The sequence below is a fragment of the Triturus cristatus genome, chromosome 4_1, assembly GCF_964204655.1.
Source record: "Triturus cristatus chromosome 4_1, aTriCri1.1, whole genome shotgun sequence".
Taxonomy (NCBI): Eukaryota; Metazoa; Chordata; class Amphibia; order Caudata; family Salamandridae; genus Triturus; species Triturus cristatus.
The window spans coordinates 76,685,923-76,709,163 of record NC_140585.1 but is presented as its reverse complement, the minus strand read 5'-3'; the positions used below and the strand labels follow the sequence as shown (position 1 = coordinate 76,709,163).

Genomic DNA, 23,241 nt, shown 5'->3' with positions numbered 1-23,241 from the left:
GAGCGTGTAATGGGCGAATTAAATCCAATATACCAGGCAAAAATACTTACAATCGGCGGGGAAGAGAGTCTCATTTGGACTATGTCCTGGTCCAATTGGCGAGATGGTCAACAATACAGGACTTCAGGGTAATAGACAGGTTGGACAGTGACCACAATGCCCTCGAGTTAGACCTTGCTCATCCAGCACCTCAGGCCCCAGTGACCCGTGAGGAAGGGAATCGCCCCACGCTCCTCATAGACAACAGTAGGAGAAGAATTGGGTGGGAGCATATGGTCATAAGCAAGGATAAACTCCCACTGCTTTATGCAGAGATTACTCCCATCCTGGAAACTGTTGGGGATCTTGACAGTGTGGCAAATAAAATAGATATAAGGAGCAAACTGTTTGTTGCCCATGAGGAACTTATAAAAGTTGCGGCACCCCACTTTACTCGTAACATACGAAAGCCAAGGGAGAGGTGCCAAGGTAAAACACAATGGTATAATGTAGCCTGTAGACGGGCCAAAACAGAACTCCTTGGAGCAATTAAGGAGGGCACAGGAGGGGAACGCCTTAAGCAACGCAGGCAAGCTTACAAGAAGCTTCTTGCTCAGGCCAAAATAGAATGGGAGGAAAATCTGTGGGAAGAACTTACAAAGGCCCTAGCAATTCAAGATCAACGCCTGTTCTGGAGAATTGTGAATGGGGGATCAGGGAGTCTACACTCGGCAGTGGAGCCTAACATAGCTCCTGGAGTGTGGCAGGCCCACTTCCAGTCCCTATATAGCGCTGAGTCTGGAGAACTCCCTGCGCCAATCGAACCGGAGAGGCTGGGCCCTCAGGCGGATCCAATAACACTGAGTGAGGTCACTGCTGCTATTTCAGGCCTGGCTTCGGGGAAGGCGCCTGGACTGGATGGGCTACCGGGAGACCTGTTCAAGCAGGAGCCCACCGTCTGGGCGCCTTACCTCGCTGCTCTTTTTAACGGTATCCTCGGTGGGATGGAAATCCCTAGTACTTGGCTGGGGGCTGAGGTGGTCCCGATTTTCAAAAAGGGATCCCCCCTCCTCCCAGCCAACTACAGACCGATTAGTCTGATAGACGTAGCGCAGAAGCTGTTCGGCAGGGTTCTCCTGAATAGGCTCCAGGACTGGATAGAGGAGGTGGGCGCCCTCAGTCCCTATCGGGCAGGATTTAGGAAAGGGGTATCGACTGTGGACCAGGTTTTTAGATTGAATCTGGTCTATTGGAGGACAGTGAGGTTCGAGGGCGGTAGTTTGTACACGATTTTCGTGGACCTACGGGCCGCCTTCGACCTCGTGCCCAGGGGAAAACTTTGGATTATTTTGGCAGGGATGGGTGTACCACCAGATATTTTATTGACCTTGCAGAGGTTGCATCATAACAATTATGCCCAGGTGAGGTGTGGGAGGTCGGGGGAACTGACTGACAGATTCCCCGTTGGCAGAGGGGTAAGACAGGGCTGTGTGCTGGCGCCGACCCTGTTTTGCCTCTTTGTCAACGGGGTAATCGCCCATCTTAACGCCACCGACTACACAGATGCCCCCAAATTAAACGGCAACAGTGTGCCCGCAATAATGTTCGCGGACGACACATTGTTAATATCTAAAACACCCATGGGCATCCAAAGGATACTCGATGCCTTTGTGGCCTTCTGCCAGGATAGAGGGTTGGAAATCAACGCCACAAAAACCAAATATATGGTATTGAATCCGAGCCCCAAACAGCGCCCGAATCCCCAACTGGGAGCAGTGCGGCTGGAAAGAGTAGCCACGTTTGAATATCTTGGCGTGACGCTCAACGAAAATATGATCTGGGGGACCCATCAGAGCAGGGCTAACCTTAAATTAGTGCAAATTACCGGGGCTATATCCCGGATGATGATTGGTTCGACCTACCGCCCACTGGGGGCCTTAATTCAGATATATAAAGCCCAGGCCAGGGGGGCGATCTTGTACGGGGCTGAATTGTGGGGCCACATTCTATGTCGGAACCTGTCTTCCACGGAAAATAGGTTTATAAGACAAATAACCGCACTTCCCCCTAGCACTCCACTTCTTCCTCTGAGGCTTGATCTAGGGCTACGGCCACTTGCCGACGAGATAAGTCTAAGACCAATTGCCTTCTGGCGCAGGCTATGGAGCAGCGATTATCTCGCCGACTATAGGGCGGAACTGGCCGAACTATTAAAGCACCCCAAGGCGCTCAGTATTCCCTGGGTCAAAAACATCCAGTCAATTTGCACCGATCTGGGGCTCCCTGAATTGTGGACCGAACCAGCGAATGTAGCACCAGGAATCTCTTAAGATCCCTGGCGAATCTGTATCACGAACACAAAAGGGCAAGGGCCTTAGCTACCCAGACAGAGGGGTCCCTCTCTTCCATATTCCTGCAAACTAAGGATCTCTACAGATTTGAGAAGGCTTTCGATCCCATATATCCCATACTCACCAGAAAGCTATTTCTCCAGTGGAGATACAGTACATTGCCTTTTCGGTCCTTTTCAAGCACCTGGCTACAAGTCCCTTCCACCAAATACTGTCCTCTTTGCGTTGATAAAGAGGAAAATGATTTGCATGTGATCTTTTTCTGCCCAGCCTACAAGGCAGCCAGAAAGCATTGGCTGCTTCCCTTGATTAAGAATTTGGGTGGCAGGGAATATACACCTATGTACAGGATTTTAAAATCCGATGTTTCTGGCCCAACCGTTTTTGCACTTTCCAAATTCTTTACGAATGTTTGGTATACGCGTATTCGTCTTTTAAAAAATGCTGGGTAGATTTTAGAATCACTTCAATTCTTAATAACTGTTTTTATTGTCTGTGTTGATCTTAAAATCATGTATTGATGTTTTAACAAATCTGACAGAATTCATGTGATTTTTATGTATGTGCATCTTTTATGACCAAATGGTCGAAATAAAGATTGGAAAATGAAAAATGACATGTTGCAATACGTCTCATTAAGGGCCTGAAGAAATATGATCACATCACCTCCATCCTGATGGAACTGTATTGGCCCCCTTGCCGTCTGCGCAGTCTTCAAAACCAGCTGCATTATTTACCAAGCTGTCACAGCCAGCACCCCTGCTTAGCTTATGGAGAAGCTCCCCAGCGCTGGTGCTTTTCAGCACACCTGTAGCCAAAGTGTAAAGACTGCAGGCATTTCCAATGTATGCATCCAGGCTCTGGAACACCCCCATCTCTACCAGGACCTGCGCCTATGCTGCTACACTTTCGGAAAGAGTTGTAGATTCATCTCGTTAAAAAGCACTGCGTCGGTGCGTTGACTGCCCTCACGCAGCAGTGCGTCAGTGCGTTGACTGCCCTCACGCAGCAGTGCGTTGACTGCCCTCACGCAGCAGTGCGTCAGTGCGTTGACTGCCCTCACGCAGCGCTGCGTCGGTGCGTTGACTGCCCTCCCGCAGCCATCTCTCTCGCGCATTTACTTCACGCTCGTCTCTGACCATGTAGAGCTACACGGTCTTGTGGCTTGAACACCTAACCAGAAACAGACCAAAGCACCGCCACCCGCTCATCTGGAGTCGAATGCCCTGCTGCTTCCGGTGCACATCTCGATCCAGACATTCGCAGAGGGCCTGAGGCCGCCACGGCCCAGCTGTGGCCTTTCTTCTGTGTGCCTGGCCCAGGGATAGCCGAATGAGGTCCCCGAAGGTTGTGGATGCGGCGCGGCCTCCCCGGTGTCCAGGGGCCGCACTCGTCGCCGGGCTGACCTCGGGGCTCCTGTTGGAAGGTGTTCATTCGGTGCAGGCATCTCACCAAAACTGCCGCATGGACAACATTGTTAAATGCGTTTAGAATGCTCCTAGGCGTGAACTAATGTAGGTACGTTTGAGATGTGATGTCTCTTTCCTGTCCCATGTTAAAGGCCTTCGAGTGACACTCAGTAGCGCACTATTTCCCGGTGGCTGTTTCTTGCCAGGAAGAAGGAAAGTAGTTCTGGCATCAACTGAATCCGCAAACGCCACTGCGCCCTCCAGTGGCCATGAGTCGAATTAAAAAGCGCACCTTTTATTCTTCGGAATGAGGTTGCGTGTGTGACCCCTTAGTTTGCTTTGAGGCTGTATGAACGCTATGGGGGGAAAAAACTGATTGTGTTCAAAAGCAATACAGACCAGGCATTGAGGAATCTACTAAATGTACGCATTTTTTACCATTAAACCTTTTTTTTTCTTTAGAGCACTGCAGTATGTTTTTGCATCAAAACCGAGGCGTTCTATCATAACGGAGCACAGTGCAACAGAAAATAACCCATGACTTACCTTTACATGAACGATATCCCACATTACCAGCATTGCGCGCAGTATTCGTCAGCCGTGTCACATGCCTTTCTCCCTTCTGGCCTCCTTTCCAGTGGCCGTAATCCTAGGCAGTCGGACTTTCTGACACACGTCCCTTGAAAGGCAGGTGGAGCAGGGCAGAGTCAGTCACATGCTGGGAGTGCCTCTGAACGGTATGATGTGCCCCAACAGAGTTCATGTTATCTTATCTCAGGTGGTCGCTGTTGGTTTCTACGGAAGTTTAAGCCATACGTGTTGCACCATAAATTATAAACCGATAAAATATTGATTACGAATGGTCTCAAATGTTCATATAATCCGGGGAGAGGGAAAGTTCATCTGCTTTTGCAACTGGTGTAACTTAATTCAAACGTCGGCCAGGCTGTACCTGATGCATGACTGATACCGCCCCAGCCTCACCGGCTGTCCAGAGGCACTTGCGTGATGGCAACAGTCCTGTTTGCTGCTATCCCAGACCCTGCTAGGCCTTCTGTTGGCTGGCAAGGACGCTTTCTCGCGAGAGCCTGGCACTGCCAAGTCTGCATTGGCCTGGACGCCTGGCGGGGGGGGGGGACGCACACCATGTGCTTGGGCACTCCTGCTCTGAGGTGCGAACGTCTGCTCTGGACCTTATAAGTGCCTTGTGGCCTGAGAAGGCCTGCCAGGGCCGGCAGTGCCCAAATCACATACACTTTCACAAAGGCCTGCTAGGCCCTCTGAGCCCGGCCTGCTTTGACACGTTAGGTTCTGCTTCAGCACACATAGGAGGCTAACTGTTAAGAACTGAAGTGTAACTCGGTGTACACTCAAAATACATATTGCCTGTTTACAGCACTCCCAGAGAGCTGCTCAGGCACTCGTGGGCAGCGAACGCCTTATTCGCACCTAGAGGCTAGACCTCCAGTGACAGGGCATCAAATGAACAGATCCATTTAGGAAAGTTACCCTCCTTGTGTATTTGTACTTCGTCTTGGGAGCAAGGGTTCTGGACCTTCTAACAGTCCCCCATCCCCTTATTGACGGTCAATGCTTCAGTGGTCCACACAGCTGGATAAGTGATTGAAAGAAACCAGCATTGACAAAGCCCATTAGTCTCTCCATGAGCTATTTGCTTTCTCTATGGGCAAGCAACACTGGGAGAGGGCAGGAGGGGGTTGGGCAAGCCATGATGACTGAGCACCCACGCAGGAGTGGTGGGTGCAAGCCATGCAGGACGGGTGTGGGTAATTAGGGAGGAGACAAGACAACCTGCAAACACTTGCACTCAAGTTAAAGTAGCTCCTAAAGCTTGAGCAGTGCAGTGGAAGGAAGCTGGGCAAGGAAGGTATCTGAGCCATGCTCCAGGGGAGGGACAAATGCACACAGGAAGTCAAGTTGGCACATGGGGACTACAGACGCGAGGAAGTGAGTGATCCGAAACAGTATTCAGCCGTGGCCAGACTGCAGGCCCCCTACAAGTAAACAATGTCTCTGAAAGCACCAGGCAAGGCCTAAAAAGGTGGTCATTGCGGTATTACTCCTAAGCGCAGGTCCAGGTCCGTGGCTTCATGTAGCTGTGCCATGCACGGCACAAGAGGAGGCACTGCAGGCTTTGTTCTTCAGCTGGATGAACCAGGCAGGTTGTCATTCATCCAGCATCTGTGTTAAGCGGCAACACTGAGATGGTGGCTCTAATGTCGCAGACCCATGGCAGTAAAGGTTGCTGCTTTGTTTAAACTAAAAATACAGAAGAGCTGAGCACTTAAGCAACAGTGAGCTGAGCCCACAGTTTACAAATCGTTCACTTAGGTTCCATTTCTCTAATAAAGATTTCCTTATTGAGGCCCTTTTTAGAAAGTCAACTAAAGCTTCTTTGGACCCCAGGAAAAGTGACCCAGTCTAAACACACAATTCCTAAGTGTTTAAAGTCCGCAAAAGGATGAAAGTCTCCATCTTGGTATAACCGATCAACTGAAAACTTGCGTACTAGCCCAGAGGCTCTCGGATGCGTTTTATGCCCTCACTGGGTCACAACTGAGCAGCATAAATCTGGCTGTTTTGGATGTGACTTTTGTTCAGCTATTCCAAGTACCTCCCCAACCAAGGACGTTCTCCATTCTTGTTCACTGCTTTCTTCCTAATCCGTTGTATTTCACTGGAAACGCTTAGGGTGCCTGGAAGCGCATAATTAATTAGTACCCCAATACATTTTAATGATATTTTGAAGCAGGTCAATCTCTGCGCTCAATTCTAATGGTGTTCTCGCATCAATGATTTAGTCTGTACCGAAGTTCATGAGCCGGTTTACCCTCCCTGCTTGTGTTGATCTTCCCCTTCTCTGCTGTTAACCTCATCTAGAAGTTTGTTGTGGCAACCTTACAGAAGGGGCGGTATCTTTCGGCCTACTGGGGTCAGACTGACTGCAGCTACACTGGAGTTTGGTAGGGATGTGGCCTCCAAATCAGGGCCGGTCCATGGCTTTGTTTGTTCCAGGCCTTTGAGCTTCCTTAAAGGGTTTCAGTGGGTTGAGTGCCCCACTCTGTGGGCCTAGTAATGCACTTGCTGCATCTAGCAGTAGTTGCTACAACTGCACTGCACTTTTCCAGCCAACTATTTCTAATCTCCATGTGATCCCAGGACTAGGCCTCAGTGCCCTTGCAATTATGTCGGGCAATCACCCTTGTTCTGCCTCCTACTTCCACAGGGATGTGGTATTTGTAGAATATTCACCCGCCCAAGGGACGGAATGCTTCATAAATCTACTTGTTTTGTCCAATCCACTTGTCCCCATCTGCGCCATGCAGTAAGATGACCACATATTGCTGTGTTCTCCTGTCAGTTATGATAATACCCTTGCTCATTACACCCTGCTCATGGCATGGTTATTGTTCTGTTAAGGCTGTGATTGCCACATTGCACGTTTTACTGGAGTGTGAAAATACCACATTTCTATTTGTCAAACCTTTGAATATTAAGAGGTGTGATAATAAATGAGCTCTTTAGGGCAGTTTCGTCGAGCTTTCAAGACCTCTTGTATATGCTTTAGTATATACTTCTATGTGGGTTTAGTGCTTTTCATTGGTTTGTTTCAGTGTCCTTTAAAAATACATGCTTGCTAGTGGTCAGTCTTTTCTACTTGGCCCTCCTTTTCAATCCAGAGGAGCAGTGCCCCAGTAGTTGTACCCTTCTGCTTCTCGTTGTAGCATCTCTTTAGGGACCACTTTTGCATTACTCAGAGCATTCGACGAGCGCTTGAAGTTTTCAGCTGGTCTGAGCTCAGACTTTAGTTTATTTAAACTAAGCCTGGGTGGAGTTTTCGGAGTTCTGCTATGTGGAACTCGCAGTGCAAATAAACTCCACTGCCCTACCAGGAGGTCCGCAAGCGGCGGGTTGCGTTAAATAATTGCCGTTCATGGTGATTTTCAGTGCTGGGTGTTTGTCCGCACTATGCAATCATCGCGAACGGCACCATGCACAGCGCAAGCGGTCACTGCTTCCTTTCTGCCGCTCGAGTAGATTGTTTACTTCAGTGGCAGCTTTCTCGACATGAACGAAAGGTTTCTCAACACAAGCAGTCGTGAGCACACGTGACTACTCTCAATGAGCGAATCTCATCAGGAAGTTGCTTTTTAGCGCTTGCTAACTTGACATTGACTATTGCAAATGAGAATCTCGCTGGGAGGTGGATTTTCCTCTCACTCATCAACTTAATGTTGGCAAGTGAGAAACTCCGCTACGTGGAGCGCAGTGTTTCGGAACGTCGTGTAAGAGTGCACAAAACTCCGCGCCGAGTTCACCTTTCAGAGTGAATTTAAACAGGGCTGTAATTCTTGTTCCGTCCCATCTGCTGAGCCCTACTCCCCCATGTGCCTGCAGAGGTACTTAAACTCCCTTCTGAACCTCTCCAACCCATGCCGACCCCCTCCTGTTTTTTTCCTTCCATTGTCTTAGGTGTTTCGGATGTCAACAGCTCATCCTCCCTTTAACTCTGATTTGTGTCCTCCAGGCCTGGTGCTGTGATTGGCTGGTGCCTGCGCCTTTAAATCCTGGCTTCAGCAGTCTGGTCTTGTGACATGATATCCTCTCATCAAGAGGTACGTACCTCTGTGAGCAAGGTATAAGTCAGGCGTGCTTTTTACTATGTAAACACGTTCCGCTACTGTAGTGCGGGTCATGCTAAAGGCTTTGTAACTTTACCGCTAAAATAAAACTGGATTTCTTCCTCCTGTAGCCCATCTGCAACAGTAAACTGGTAGATGCAGCAAATTCACCTCTGCATACCAGAGGCAAACATTTGGTTCTTTCGGTTTCTTTCACATAGTTCAAAACTTGCTTGGCAAAACATCAAAATTAAAACTTGGATAAAACATAGAAATGAATGGGACACATTAGCAGGCAAGTCGGAAGGAAAGGAAGTGTAGACATGCCTAGATATCCTCCTAAAAAGACCAGTGCATTAGCCAGGACTCGGGTGGCTGCAGCTGAATCTGAGCTGCAGACCGTATGTTGATGCGGCGCTGAGCGGGCGTTTTTGTTCATAATAAATCGCATGTGAAGATCGCAGCTTTTCCTAAACCACACGGATATCTAATCTGCCCTTTAAGAGTAGAAGTTTACTAGTCTGCAAGAACAGCAGAGGACAGTCGCGAGCGCAGGTTAGTGTGCTTTTGCATCATCCCTTGACTGCTCCCATTTCAGTCCTTGACATGAACATGTTAGTGCCAGACTTTAGCAATTAGTGTGATAAGAAAATTGAGTTGATGAATCTTTTACATATCAAACTTTTAGGCTCTGATTAGGAGACCTGCCTGGTATTCCCACACCAAATTCTGGCAATTACAATTTTTACCTGAATGGGGGTTGACTACAAGCACCTGGCAACATAGGATCCTTTTCTGCGCAGTTCTGCAGGTTCCAGAGCAAACCACTGGGTGGAAAGCATCTGAGGTCACAGGCGGAGTGAAAGGATTTCAGCTTGCTATTTTCTGAAACCTCTTAGCTATGGACCTTCAGTGGTTTTCAGATTGAGTGGGGTGCGATTCTGGTTTAATCTGACGCGGCATGAACCCAAAAGTGCTGCACTTTACTCACACTTAAACCAAATAAAAGGCAGTCTTGGCTACCCGGGGAACCTGGGTAAAACCATCAGTTTTGTCATTTTTAGCAGTGAGCGCGTGGACCCCACACTACCTGTTCAATAATTAAAGGGGTTTAAGTGCAAGCCTTTCCTTAGCCTCTCATGTACTAAAACTCCGATACAATACACTTTAGAAGAAACATACATTTTGTGGACCTGTTACTTATGAGGTTAGGAAGTGTACAATTTACGAAGGGTGAGGAGACCCCATGATGGTGAAGAGAAATGGAAATCCAACCTTTATCAATTCATCCACCAGTCCACCATCCAGCCTTTCACTCATCCATCCTTTCACTTGTCAATCTATTTTTTCCTCATCATCCATCCACCCTTTAACACATCCATTCAGCCATGCATTCATCCTTTCACTCATTCATCCACCATTTCACTCATCCATCCTTTCACTCGCTTACCTTCCCACCCTTTCAAGCAGCTACGCAGAAATAAACACTTTTTTTTATTAAAAGCAACTTTGCTGTAGTCATTTGGAGACCGTTGACACTTGAAAAATGCAGGAGCACGAAGTACTAAACTACTACACAGAGGCAACCTGGTTAGGGCATTGGTGGGGAAAGAGTTGAATGTTTGCTGCCCTTGTTGTTGTTTTATTTTTTTACGCCAAACACTGCTCTGGAGCTTTGCTTCTACCTATTTGGTTTTCTTGTTCCCAAAAAAGAAACTATCTACACAGTTCCACGCCACAGTTCAACAGCACACATTAACATAATTAACCTCTTTCATGCTCGTAACGGCCGAGAGGTGTCGCCGTGGGTGTGCACAGGATGGCCCCCAGCCGTCCAAATCCCTGCCCACTAATGGAAACGCCTGCACAGCGCGGTAATTCTGCACACACGGAAGGGGTTAAACTCCACTATATACTGCACCACAACAGAAACATTCCACATAATTACTCCATAACACAATCCCACTGCATATAATTCCAGTACTCCATACCAAATATTTCCACTGCACACCATGCCACATAATTCCACAATTAACTCTTCTAATCCAAACCACAATTCCACTACACACCACATACATACACTCCATAACACATAAGTAAAGGACATTGTCAATTACAGTGCCAATAGCTTAACTCCACCAAATACGAGATCTATTGCATTTTCAATGCTTGTTGATCTAGGTGGTGTTCTGAGTATGAGTTTTTAATAGGATACACCACCATTCAATTGAACAATTGCACCTTCCTTTAATTTCTGAGGAAGCGTTTTGTGAACTGCTCTGGTAAAATTATTTCAAGCATTTACTGGGTTTCACATTGTTGCTATAAATCAACCCTGGTGGTGTACAGTCTTGTGACCTTCCCTACTTGACCACACTGTTATTCCTTGGAAAATAACTTCATCTCACTGTTACCTTGTATTTCCCAAGCGCTAGATCAATGGCTGGTTTACGTTTTACAGCTAGATTAACTCCACAACACCTCATCATAGTTGGAATGTTATGGGGGCGAGTCTCAAAGCTATTTCCGCATCGAAGTGTGTTTTAGATGCACAGAACTCTATTTTATACTCCTAAAAGTTAACTCTTAAGATTTCAGTGTGGGCTACTTTACTCAGAGGCCAGAAGGCTTTGAGTGGAATACCCGGTTTCTTCTGTGTCGTAAAGTATGTTTTTAAGGGTAGTCTAATACCGCTCCAGTCCTGGCTAGGACAGGAATTTTTTTTTTTTGTGGGATGTAGCCCACATCAAAAAGTTTGAAGCTAGGAAAATTGTGTTATTTCCATTGGGGGAAATATTCCCCCCCCCCCCCCCCCACCACCGGAGAAGGATAACTGTTTAATGAGTGGGTTTGCAGTTGCTTTGCCGATTTTCACACAAGCATATTTGTGCATGCTTATACGCTCATGTGCAAATGTATTTGGTTTCTAGACCTTTTTTTTATGGATTCTCCCTTTTAACTGCTAGTGTGCATGCAACACAAAACGGTATTTAAAGTTGTCCTGAAATTGCACGAAAATACAGTAAAACATGTTGCAAACTCTTCATTTGTTTGGTACATTTAATTTTGAAGCAATCGCCAGTGTTGCTTCCATTTTTCCCCATGTATTTGCCTTAAAGTGCATTTTGCAAGCGTTAGCCACACTTGGCAGGCATGCGTACTGTTTCATTAGAACAATTGTCTGCAAGCTGGACAGTACACTGCATTTCCTTCAGGTCCTCACCCTAATTGTAAAGGCTTTGCATTCATGAACCAGATACAGTTTTGAACATCTTGTACACAAATGCAAAATCTTGCCTTTGCAGTAGACAGTCCGCTTCCCCATAAACATACGGTGGTGCTGTAAGCTATCCAATGAAGGGTTTTTCCTGGAGCGAGTTGGGCCTACCTGTCTAGTGGACATAAACATGAAAATTATTTTTGTCAAACGAGATGTTTCATGTCAGGCGATAGGATTCCACACCCCTACCTTTAATGTTCTTGTTCACTTAGATTAATCTTCCTTGAGGCCTGCTGTGTCCTGGCAGCTGTCGTGGCAAAAGCCAGCAGACCGCATAATGAAGGTATTTTGCATTGGCAAAAAGCAATTGATGGACAGAATGTTGAACAATGTGAAGCACTCGCCCTAGTACAGAGATCTGGGCCTAAATCCATAGTTTCTTTTGCTCACCAAGCCATTCCAGTTTAAAACCAGACATATGCAAATCAGTCTTGACCCTGTTCCCCATGGGAAGTCGGCCCGAACTGCCCGACCAGGTTCTCCCTGGCATGGAAATCGAGCATCCTAGGATCTGACTAGCTTGACACCAGTAGCTTGGGACCTGCGTCTGGGCATACCAGTCACACACTAGGTGACAAATGCAAAAAACATGTGATGGACAATATGTTGAACAATGTCAAACGTTCACTCCAGTACAGAGATCGGGGCCTAAATCCATAGTTTGTTTTTGCTCCCCATGCCATTCCAGGTATTATGCATGCAGCTAGCTTCAATTATGAATGTGGGATTAGTTTAAGCAATCAGATTAGCCTATTCGGGTGAGCATTTATTGGTTGGGGCAGGCCCTGTCCTAGGCCTATATTGACCTGAGCGGTCTTGTGCATTATGCTCTGTACTGACTAGAGTGGGTGACTCTGCTTAGTGATGACTGGAGCAGCCCGGGTGATGAATCCAGTGAATGTTCTAGGAGTCTCTCCTCAGTTACTCATGCACCTCATTCGTTCAACAAGGCATACTGTTGAGACCATGCTGCCAACTAATAACCAGTTTGCGCAATACTGGCTGGTAATGGCCCCTTTGCACATTCTCCAGTCTTGCATGGAGCAGACCGCTTCCATCTTAGCAAGCATCCTCCCACCCAAGTTGTGCTGCTTTGGTTGGTGAATAAAGCAGTAACCACATCCTCTTGCTTTGCCCTCTGCTTTATTCAACCAGGCATATTACATAGCCATTGCTGTCGTCAACTTGCGTTGTACCCAAAACTTTTATGGACTGTTTGAGGGGATGCTGGGTGTGCTGCCGATTGCTCCAGCAGCTCTGAAAACCACTGCGGAATGCCGCCTTTCCTCCTGACTGCAAGGAGGCCTAATGGTGTCAGACACTGGGCTTGGCTGTAGGACCCCCGTGGACCCGGGTGGTAATGTGCATAGCCGTAGGGGGCCATGCTGCAAAATTTTGAAGACTCCTTGCCCTGCTCTGCCCAGCGGCTAGGTACACCACAGAAGACTGCCCCAGCGCCGAGGTCACACCAGTGTCTAGTGGAGATGTTTCTGGCGCCCTGCACTCCACTACCGAGGGATATAAACTGATGCTGCTCCGACCTTTACCTTGGACGGAACAGGAGCAGCAGCGAGGAAGCACTGAGCTGCTGCTCGTGAGTTGTTACGTCCGTGCCTGTGACAGCAGCCCAACTCCAGATCTTAAATCCAGCTTGGACAACCAACACACTCCACTCAACACTCCAATAAGATTGTCAATCGTAGGTGTGAGGTGTCGTTCTAGTGTTGCCATGTTGGGCATGGGCATATATACGCACATTCTCACCTCTCCCGGTTGCTTAGGCTTTCTAGTAACCACAATGGGAGAGACCCAGGTGGTGGACCAAGGGCCCCTTCTCAATGGTGTGAAGTTTCCACAATTTAGTCCATTCTGTCAATGTGTCCAAAGTATTCTTTAATCTTCATAGGAATATCATAAAAAGACCATGCGTTTCGTCCACATGTGGACTTCATCAGGGCGAAATAATTTATCGCTTTCTTCAATGTGACTGGAATCGTCCACTCCAACCCTGCAGTTTTCCGGTCGGTAGTGCTTCCTTGTATATTCCAAGTTCCTAATATTCTTAGGGCCAGGTAGAAAATTCCTTGTACATTTATGTGAATCAATGCAACAATGGTGCCTTGGTAAGCACAGATTCCTGCTTCAATCAACGATCTTCAGGAACAGGAAGCTGCCCTATGGCACCTTTCATGTAGGTGACCTGGCACCCCATCAATCCCAAACTTAGCGCCCCCCCAAGATTCCACCTTCTGCCATTTGGCCCCTTGTGGTTGTGGCACATAGGGCCGCGTGGTGGTCCCTGCAAGAGTGCATTCCCTGAGGTGGGCGGTTGAAACACTGAGGATTCTCCTGCAGACAAGCTTGACATGATTTTTGCTGACTTCAGGCAGGACCTGCGGACAAAATTGACGCAGTGGCAGTAGAGGTCGGACTAATCCGGAAGGATCACACTGCTCACAGGCAGTGTTACCCAGACAGAATGCACACTAGAGACCCTGCGACCCACTGTCACAGAACTTGAGAATCTAGTCCAGTCACTAAGGTCTGCGAAGCGGAGAGTCGGGCGGAGGTCAGTCTTGCCACAACAACCTCCAGCTTGGATTCCCTGAGAAAGCGGAGGGGCACGAACCAGTGTCGTACTTTGAAAACTAGCTCTCACATGTGATTGCTCCAGTGTAACTTTCAGCCCATTACCAAGTTAAGTGGGCACACAAGGTTCTGGCACTTAGGCCACTGGTGGGGTTGAACTTTAGAGACCAGGAAATTATTCTGAAAGCAGTCCGCGCTGCTGTTACACTGTGCTGTTACACTGCACGATAATGCATGAATCTACCCAGTTTCCCCGATTAAATTTGGTGGTGCAACACCGAAGGCCATCCTTCTTGGAAGTTAATAAGTGGCTTAGGCAAGTGGGTATCGCCTACTCTTTTTCCAGCAAAGCTTAAGGTAATGGCTAACCCGACTAGTTATTTCTTCAGTGAACCCACAGACACCTGGTACTGGGTGGAGCAGTGCCACTATGACCACTACACCGCTCCAGCACCGAAGGCGGGAGAGGGGGAGATAACAGAATAAAGATAGCGTGGGACCACATGCAGAAATGGGTCCCTCCCCAGCACAGGTGTGAGCAGCAGCAACAAACGCTTGTATCTGTAACACTTGGCTTTGGAGTGTTCCCCCCCCCCCCCCCCCCCCCCCCCCCCATCCACTGCAATGAACAGGTGACTGTCAAACACTGGTTCAGCCACCTCATTAAGTAGTCTTCCATTGTCTGCACTGCCAGAGGTTAACCCACAAACTGTGAACCTGTTTGGCTAAACCTGCAATGCTGTAGCACTGTTTGTGGTTGTTGCCCTTTCGCTCCCTATGGATTACCTTTATCTCCACTGTCCGTGCCATGGAATCCCCCACCTCATATTGTAATAATGGGTTGAACAGGCTGGGAGGTGCATTCACCTAGAGTTTTCTATCCTTTCCATTACACACTTTGGCTCTCAAGGTTAATTTGGGAGCCCACCTGTTCCTACCTGGTGTCTTCAGCCAGCTGTTGTGGAAGAGGATGCATTCCGGAACATGACCTGTGAGGTGTTCTCGGTACATTGACAAACTAGGTCACGGCCACGTCTAGACCCACCGAATGGGAGGCGCTCAAGGTGGTGGTACATGGGCACTGTATTAATACAGTGGTGGTAAGTAGATTGGAGTTTATGAATGTGGTTCCTTTCTGGTGTCTTGCTGAGCTTTGTTTTCATTAATGGCCTGATTTGTGTTGGCCGAGAGGGGAACTCCATCGTGACGGTTTCCTGCCTGATTCTGATGTGGTCCGTATTTAAATTTGCCCTCTGCAGTGTTATTTTTTTTTTTTTCAAAAAGAATCTAGAAAATCTGCTCCATTTCTCTTTTGCCTGACTGTTCAACTGTTCTGCATGACTGGACTGGCTTCCAAGATCTGATGCCTACTTGATGTAACTGTAATTTTGTGTTTCTAGGCAAAAGGCGGTATAACATCAAGCTGTGGAAAACATTTACTGACTGCTTCAACTGCCTTCCAATCGCTGCTATTGTAGATGAGAAGATCTTCTGCTGCCACGGAGGTGAGCAGCCCCTTTGGATAAGATTCAGGCAGAGAAGCAGCTTTCACTGCTCGATGAACCACATACTTTTTGAAAACATTGTAGTGGAATCTATTCTGGTCTAGCGCTGTATTAACGAACGACTTATTGATTGTTTCAATGTCTGAGATCGATGTGGGGTTCGTCAACAGCCTGTTGCGCTTGGCAGGAGGAACTCTGAAGAAGGCTCAGTCTTTGCTATTCCTAGGCATCCAATCTACTATCAGGAGGTGGTGGGGCGAGGGCCTGAGCTAGTTACAGAATTTGTAGAGGACCATGTTGCAGTCGTCCATTTCTATACTGGCTTTTGCTTAGCAAACCTGTTGTAAGTCTGCCTGAAACCGGTGATGCACTCTAAAATGGCAATTCAGTGCCTGCTAAGATCATCCTATGGATCATTCTTTTTTAAATTATTTTTATTGATAACTGACTATGGCTCATTCTTGCAAACCTTTATAATCTTCTCCAGGATTGCTTTTTCAAGATGGGTGAGCTTTATGAAAACCTTTAACAGAAGTAGCAGAGCTGCTTTTGGATGCCCTACTTCCACAGCATCCAGTTATCTGATTCAGACGGCCTGTCCGACATTAATCATGTCACACTTTACTTTATCCCTGTTCATTTCTGCTGCATGGCAGTAGGCTTAAGGCGGCGTGAAATGTCGAAGTCTGTTCTAGGGTTCACCCTCGCCATTCAATGCAGACAGAAATGAACTCTGGATCAAATTTTTCTCGCCCCTTTTCTTCATATGCTCCCCAAAGTAAGCAGTCTGAATGTATTATGGCTATGGAATTCATGACTGTAGAAAGTGGGGCTATAAGTATGGAGCATTGCCCCAGGAACTGTTCTGCATAACCTTCCAGTACCAGTGTGAAGATTTTGCGGTCTGTTCAGTAACTGCAGCCCTAGTTTTAGCCAAATGCTGCAGGCGCACACATTCATGAGTACCTTCTGGTAAAGTGAGTTACAAAATCCCTTTTTCGTGTCTGTTATTGACTAGAGTACTTTATGATGGGAGGGTATAGCCAGGATTAGGAAGGGGGGCTTCAGGCCCATCTAGCCCACACCAACCAGGTATAATGCGCACTTTCTATGACTGTGTAAAAAGCCAGGAACGTGGCCCGGTGAAAGGGACTGATCTTGTGGTTTTTTTTTTGTTTTTTCTCCTTTCGAATTTAGTCTGCTTGGATGGGCCAGAGTTGGCAGGCTCTAAAAACAAGAGCCTGACAACAGATGATCTGACCCTTTATTCAGTCTGTGCCTAGGTGGCTACTAAGTGATTGTGAGTACTTGGGAGGTCCCTAGCAGGTGTGGGGCAATAGTGTGAAGGGGTCTGGTTTTCAAATGCCTACATGACTTTGCCCCTTTGTATCTTAATCAGCCCATTGTTAACTAGCTTCTATTTGGGTGTTGGCCAAGGCAAAGTTCTTTTAGCTGCCTTGGTAAGGTCCCTTTCCTGCAGGCCAGAGAACAGACTAACTGCTGCATATTTGCACTAACTGACGGGATGGCCTGCTTGTTGCCTTGGAAAATACTGAGGGTTGGGCTGTCTTCTGTTGTATCCAAAATCTGGAGTGAGTGTCAGAAGCTGGCCTCCAGCGGTGTACAGGAAAATCATGACTAAGATTTAGCACATTGGAAGAAGGCACTGGACTCTGGGGATAAGTAGGGGATGCTGGCTCTGCATCAATGCCGGACGTCTTAAGTCCTACTAAAGAAAGGAGCAGTGGAGTTTGTCAGAGCAGGAGATTTGGTGGTGGTGCTACTGTTTGTACCACTGGTTCTATGGTAGTGACATTTTCTCTGGAATCTTTCTCTGCAAATTGAGACCCAAGATGCTGCTCCTTGATCAGGGTCTATTGTCATGTGAAGCAGAAGACTACATACTGCTTAGACATACTGCCACTGGTGTAGACTTGTGTGAATTTATTTTTTATTTCTGTACGTTTGAAGCAATCTCTGCACCCTAATGGGTGCCACCATTCATTGTTACATGAAGGTTGCTACAGAGAATGACAGTAGAATTCCCAAAGGTAATGGAAATTGACCAAAAATAGCCATTGTCAATTGTAAAGTCTCCAATGCAGGATACCTAGTTTTCGGTTTTGCTAAAACTACGAATTTAATTTACCTAAGTGGGCAGAGGATGCAAATGCTTGTGCTAGGATGCAGCTAGTATTGGTACTTGTGACTAGATCCTTCTGTGCAGTTTTGGCTTCCACTACATCAGCATTTCAGTTGGACCATCTTGTACACAAAGCGTGCTGCCTTAATCACATGTTGACACCGGTAGCTTTACAAATGAGCCCAGGCATTACTTTAGGGACCCCAGCAATTCTTCAACCATTGTTATATTTAGGGTGTGGGTACTTGTTAAGCGTCCTGACCATAGACCAAGTCCTCCAGCTGATCTTTGCAACCACGTTCATAGGTTGGAGAGTTACTTGCTGGGCTTAATCTGTACTCCTGTCTCATTGGGTAAGAAGTGAGCCGGCAGTAATTGGCCTTTAGTGTTGGGGGTTTAGCCTGCTGTTAGTGTGTGTGCCTGTGACTCACTCTGACCAGTGCTGATTTAAATCTCTTGGCTTGTTTTGTTCTGTACCCAAATGCGCCTCTCTCGTTCTTTTGAATCTGGCAGGTTTATCTCCAGATCTGCAGTCCATGGAGCAGATCCGAAGGATCATGCGCCCCACAGATGTGCCGGACCAGGGCCTCCTTTGTGACTTGTTGTGGTCTGATCCTGACAAGGACGTTCAGGGATGGGGCGAGAATGACCGAGGAGTTTCCTTCACCTTTGGCTCTGAAGTCGTGGCTAAATTCCTGCACAAGCATGATTTGGACCTCATCTGCAGAGCTCACCAGGTAGGGTGTAGGCCTGGGTTGATGTAGGTGGGAAGGGATGGCCACCTGGTTTGAGAAGTTCAGGTTAGTAGTGCATATGGTCCAGTTTGGGTTTGTAGCCAACAGAAAAGCATAACCAAAGGTGGTTTTTTTTTTTCCTTTTTCTTTTTCCCTCTTGCCTCATGGAGATGGGTGTCGGGGAAATGATAAACTTAGATGTTGGCCTGTTAAACTCTCCTTCCCTCCTCTCCCCCCCCATCCCCCCCCTTTTTTTTTCGATTTGTTTTTCTGGGCCCTTATTTTCCACCCAAATTGCCAAAGGGTTTGGACACGTCCACTGAGGCACTTTGAATGTTAAAACCCAAGATATTATATTTAAACTTCAGCCAAACTAGCTCAACATTCGTACATAAAACATTGAATAACAGACCTGTAGTCTGTGTGGAAGAGCGTTGACTTTTACCCCTCTGTCTAGCATGCCATTCTCGGAGGCTGCCGCTTGAGCTAGGCATTGTGGGAGACTAGTTTGTTGAATACAGAGGCTGTTATACCAATGGCTTACAATACACCTTTCCTGCAAAGTGGTTTTTTCCTTTTTGGAGCAGACCTGGTCTTGCTGAAGGGGAAACATCCAATTTGAGGCACATGAGCTGCAGATTGTACACTGCATTAGATCGTCATCTGGTGTTGGGCTCGGATGCTTGCACCTTATTGTCTTGGAAGAAGTCTTTCGTAGTCACAAGATAGGTGACTCCTCCCTTGGACGATCGTGCGCATGGGCATGGACTCCATCCTCAGATTGTTTTTCACCATGATGGGAAATGATGGTCAGTAAGAAGTAGAAGAGATGGCCATGTGACTGTATCTAGTCCAGATAATACTGGAACGGATACAGGTCCCAGGGAGGCGGGTGGGCGTGTACAGATGTGCCAAGAACAGATGCATACCTGTCATACCTTGCAAGTAATGTTTGGGTGTTAGCTATGCGGCAGGGATTGGCTGCTTGGGCAGCAACTCTCTTGCCAGAGGCATCTAGCAACTTAGATTTCTTATCCGGAGGTTGTGTGTCACCGAAGGTTTGAGAATGGGTGCGTTTTCTAGCGTTAGACACTACTAGTGAGTCTAGGGCTAGCTGCCCTTTGATGTAGGCGGGATGGGGGGCAGGTTTGTATTTTTTATCAATCCTAGGATTAAGAATTCTAGCTCTCACTGGGTCTTTGAATGTCTGGGGCATGTTTATTGACCCCTTTGAGCATTGGCAGTATTTGGACCGGTTTCTGTGACGGTTCAAAAGTGTCTAGGAGGAAATCCTCATCCACAGGGTCTGAATACATGTGAACACCTTGGTAAGTAGCAGCTCTATTAACCAGCTGCCCAAATCCAATATTGTCATCTGGGAGAGATGGCTTGGTTGGATATGGCTGGGGATCTGGGAGGTCTGTGGGATCTATTGGGATATTATAATCGTCCCAATCATCCTGTGACGTGTCCGTATCATTGTCAGGGAAAGGGTCATTGTTGCCTCCCCCTACATAGTCCTCATCCTGTGGTGGAAGTGTTATAGGCTGTGGAGATGAGGTATAGGAGGAGTAGAAATAACAGGTGAAGAGGGACAACAAGGTGCAAGCATCCGAGCCCAACACCAGATGGCGATCTAATGCACAGTGTACAGATCTGCAGCTCTACATGCCAAGAACCGATGCATACTGGTAAGTAGCATTTTCCTTACCACGCAGTCATTCCTGTGATCTGCCCTTACAACGTAGTCACTTCCCCAACTGACCTTACCACGCGTTCTTCAACCACACAAGTAGTTACAGCAACTTTCTTTAGGTGGTGCGTTGTTGGACTGCTGTTGTATTACAAGTCCAACACCTTCCCTATCGTTTAGACTGGAATAGTGCAATTAACTATTCCAAATCTAAAGTCTAACCTCCAGTGTGTTATGTTACATGTTCTGTTCCTATAGTGTGCTGAAAAGTCCTTTGGCGGTAGAGTTAAGGGGGAGGGGGGGGGGAGATGGGGTGAGGATACATTAACCTGAAGAATGCTCGGGTAGCCTGAAAAAGGCTTGGATGTCTGAGTTGTGCAGGATTTCTTGAAAGTATGTCTGTGGAACACTAAACCAGGAAAGTGACAGGAGTGTCCAGTGAACTTTCAGCTGTTGGTGTGTTGCTTTGGACGAGGTGTTGCTGCAGTTTGAGACTGATTGAACTTCTCATTTTCAGGTGGTGGAAGACGGCTACGAGTTCTTTGCTAAACGGCAGCTGGTTACACTCTTCTCTGCACCAAACTACTGCGGGGAGTTTGACAATGCTGGGGCCATGATGAGTGTCGACGAGACTCTAATGTGTTCTTTTCAGGTGAGTGTCATATTACAACTGCTTGCCATCCCCATGGATTCAATATTACTTCTAGCTGTTTATTTGTTTCTGCTAGAACTAATTTCCCATGCTTCTCCCTGGCTAGTGCTTGCTTCCCCTCCTGTCCTTGACAAACTTGCAGAATGAGGGCCTTTATTTAGAATCCTAGGCTTCTAAAGCTGGACAAGACTCGTATACCCTTTCTTCATGATGGTTTAAAACCTGTTGCTTCTTCCCTTAGATTCTGAAACCCGCTGACAAGAACAAAGGAAAGTATGGGCAGTTCAGTGGCCTCAACCCTGGGGGCCGCCCCATCACCCCACCCCGCAACTCCAAGCCGAAGAAATGAGGAGATGCACCAGCCAAGAAGCAAGCACAGTGGGCAGTTAGGACTGTCCAGCCAAACAACCTCTTTCAGAGCCATCTTTCTAGAATACTGTAAAATTCACTCTAGCACAGCTTGCACACCCCTCTTTCTCTCTACTTTTGAGGTGGAAGGGTCACCCCCCACAAATATGAACATTTAATACCCTTGTCCCCTTTTTTTTTTTTTTTTTTTTTTTCTTCTAGCTTTCTCCCAACAGCGAGTCAAGTCAACATTTGTAGATCCACCTTTTCAGTCTGGCTAGGGCACCTGTCATCCCGAGCCACCTCGCGTAGCCGTCAAAGCAACTAAACGCTACAGTGACCCAGACAGAGCAAAGCCTGCCCTTACAGTGAACACAGTCACGCACACCATTTCTCTACACCCAACTATTGTGCCTGTCTACACCCATCTCTTCCCACAGATGGATTTAATTTGCCCTCATGTTGTGGGACTTGGTGCCATAGAAAAGGCCTTTTATCTGCCTCTGAGCCTTTTTATTTGCTTTCTCCTTTCAGGAGTGGCACAGAGGTCATTTAGACAAATGTTGCTCCGTTCATTTCTGTACTTTGGCCCAAAAACATATTTTTCTAAATGCATAAAATTGTGAATAGTTTAAAGGGTAGAACATTGTCTCTTCGCCTTCCCTCCACCCCACTTAATATAGGTCCCGCTGTTTTTTTTTCTTTGTGATCAGAGGTATTACCTTGCCAGTGGATTGCTTCTCCCTCACCCCCAGTGAATGCTTGACTTATTGCTCTTTGAGTTCCTAAAGGAAAGCTCCAGCAGTCAGAGGTGGCAGTGGGTGACCTGGGAAGTGCACTCTGGTGGGTGATGGGTGCCTTGTACCCCTTTTGTTTTTCAAGGTTTACCTGTTGATAAAATCTTGAAGGGTCTTATTTTCCTGTACATTTTGCCCTACCTCTTTAGTGGGAGAAGGAGTTGGACAGTAGAACTGAACCATGTCTTGCCTTGTAGGGCGCTTGCTCAAAGTGCTGTATTGCATGACTTGTCTGCCAGGCACACTGTGCCCCCAAAACACACCTATGAAATGACCTTGTATCTGCTGGAATTACTGCTGTACCCACACACCTGTCCAGGTTTTCAGGCATCCTTTATTTGACTCGTGTCCTATTAAACCTTTTTCTCCCATCTTCCCCTTCTGCCAATAGAGGCAGCACCCATGCACCAAGCGGCCTTGGACTTTAATGTTTTTATGATTCACTGAGTCGCGTTTGCTGGACGTTAAGCGACTGGCATTTTCTTGTTTTTTGGAGATAGGTTGTTTTTATAAATAAATCACATGGAAAAATGATTGCCTTGTTGACAGTGGATTGGTTATCACAGGGTATACTTACAATTGTTTTCAGAGAAAGTAGATGGGGTGGTGGGAATGGGATTGATGCTTTGAGTATGTCTAGTGGCTTGGGGGTGAAGTTGTCTGGGGGAGCACTAGATGTATGCATGCACTAGTGCAGCAATGATGCGATATTGTAGCGATCAGGTCATCTTTGCGCATATTCAGTTGTATGAAGGGATGACTGAAGAGGATTGAACTGTGGCTAATGCTACACTACTTGATTGTAGGAAGCTGACTGTTTATTATGTGATCTATCAATCTGATCTACCATGTAAGGAGTCGAGGGGTTCTCTTATGAGTGCACAGGGGGATTTCTATGCAATCCCAAAGTGCTCTTTTAGGGGTAGTGTGATTGAGCAGTCTTGGGCTTAACCAACAGGAGTGACATACAGCTACAAATACACACAATGATAAATAAATGGCGCACACGACTAAGATCCACACCAATTTATAAAAATAGCATGTATCTTTATACATGTTACGGTATCGGAGAAATTAAATCGTTCAAGGTAAAAACGTTTTTAAATAGAAATTCTTGT

At 47.0% G+C, this 23,241-nt stretch overlaps 1 protein-coding gene across 1 annotated transcript in view; it reads left to right on the top strand.

Annotated features, from left to right (window-relative positions):
- Window positions 1-22,657, top strand: part of PPP1CA (protein phosphatase 1 catalytic subunit alpha) — a 177,973-nt gene extending 155,316 nt beyond the window's left edge. Inside the window, exons 4-7 of the mRNA XM_085651635.1 lie at window positions 15,652-15,756; window positions 18,413-18,636; window positions 20,844-20,978; window positions 21,220-22,657. Of these exons, the coding sequence (XP_085507761.1) occupies window positions 15,652-15,756; window positions 18,413-18,636; window positions 20,844-20,978; window positions 21,220-21,327 (572 nt within the window). The 3' untranslated portion in view covers window positions 21,328-22,657. The remainder of the gene's footprint in view (window positions 1-15,651; window positions 15,757-18,412; window positions 18,637-20,843; window positions 20,979-21,219) is intronic.
- The last annotated feature ends 584 nt before the right edge of the window (window positions 22,658-23,241 follow it).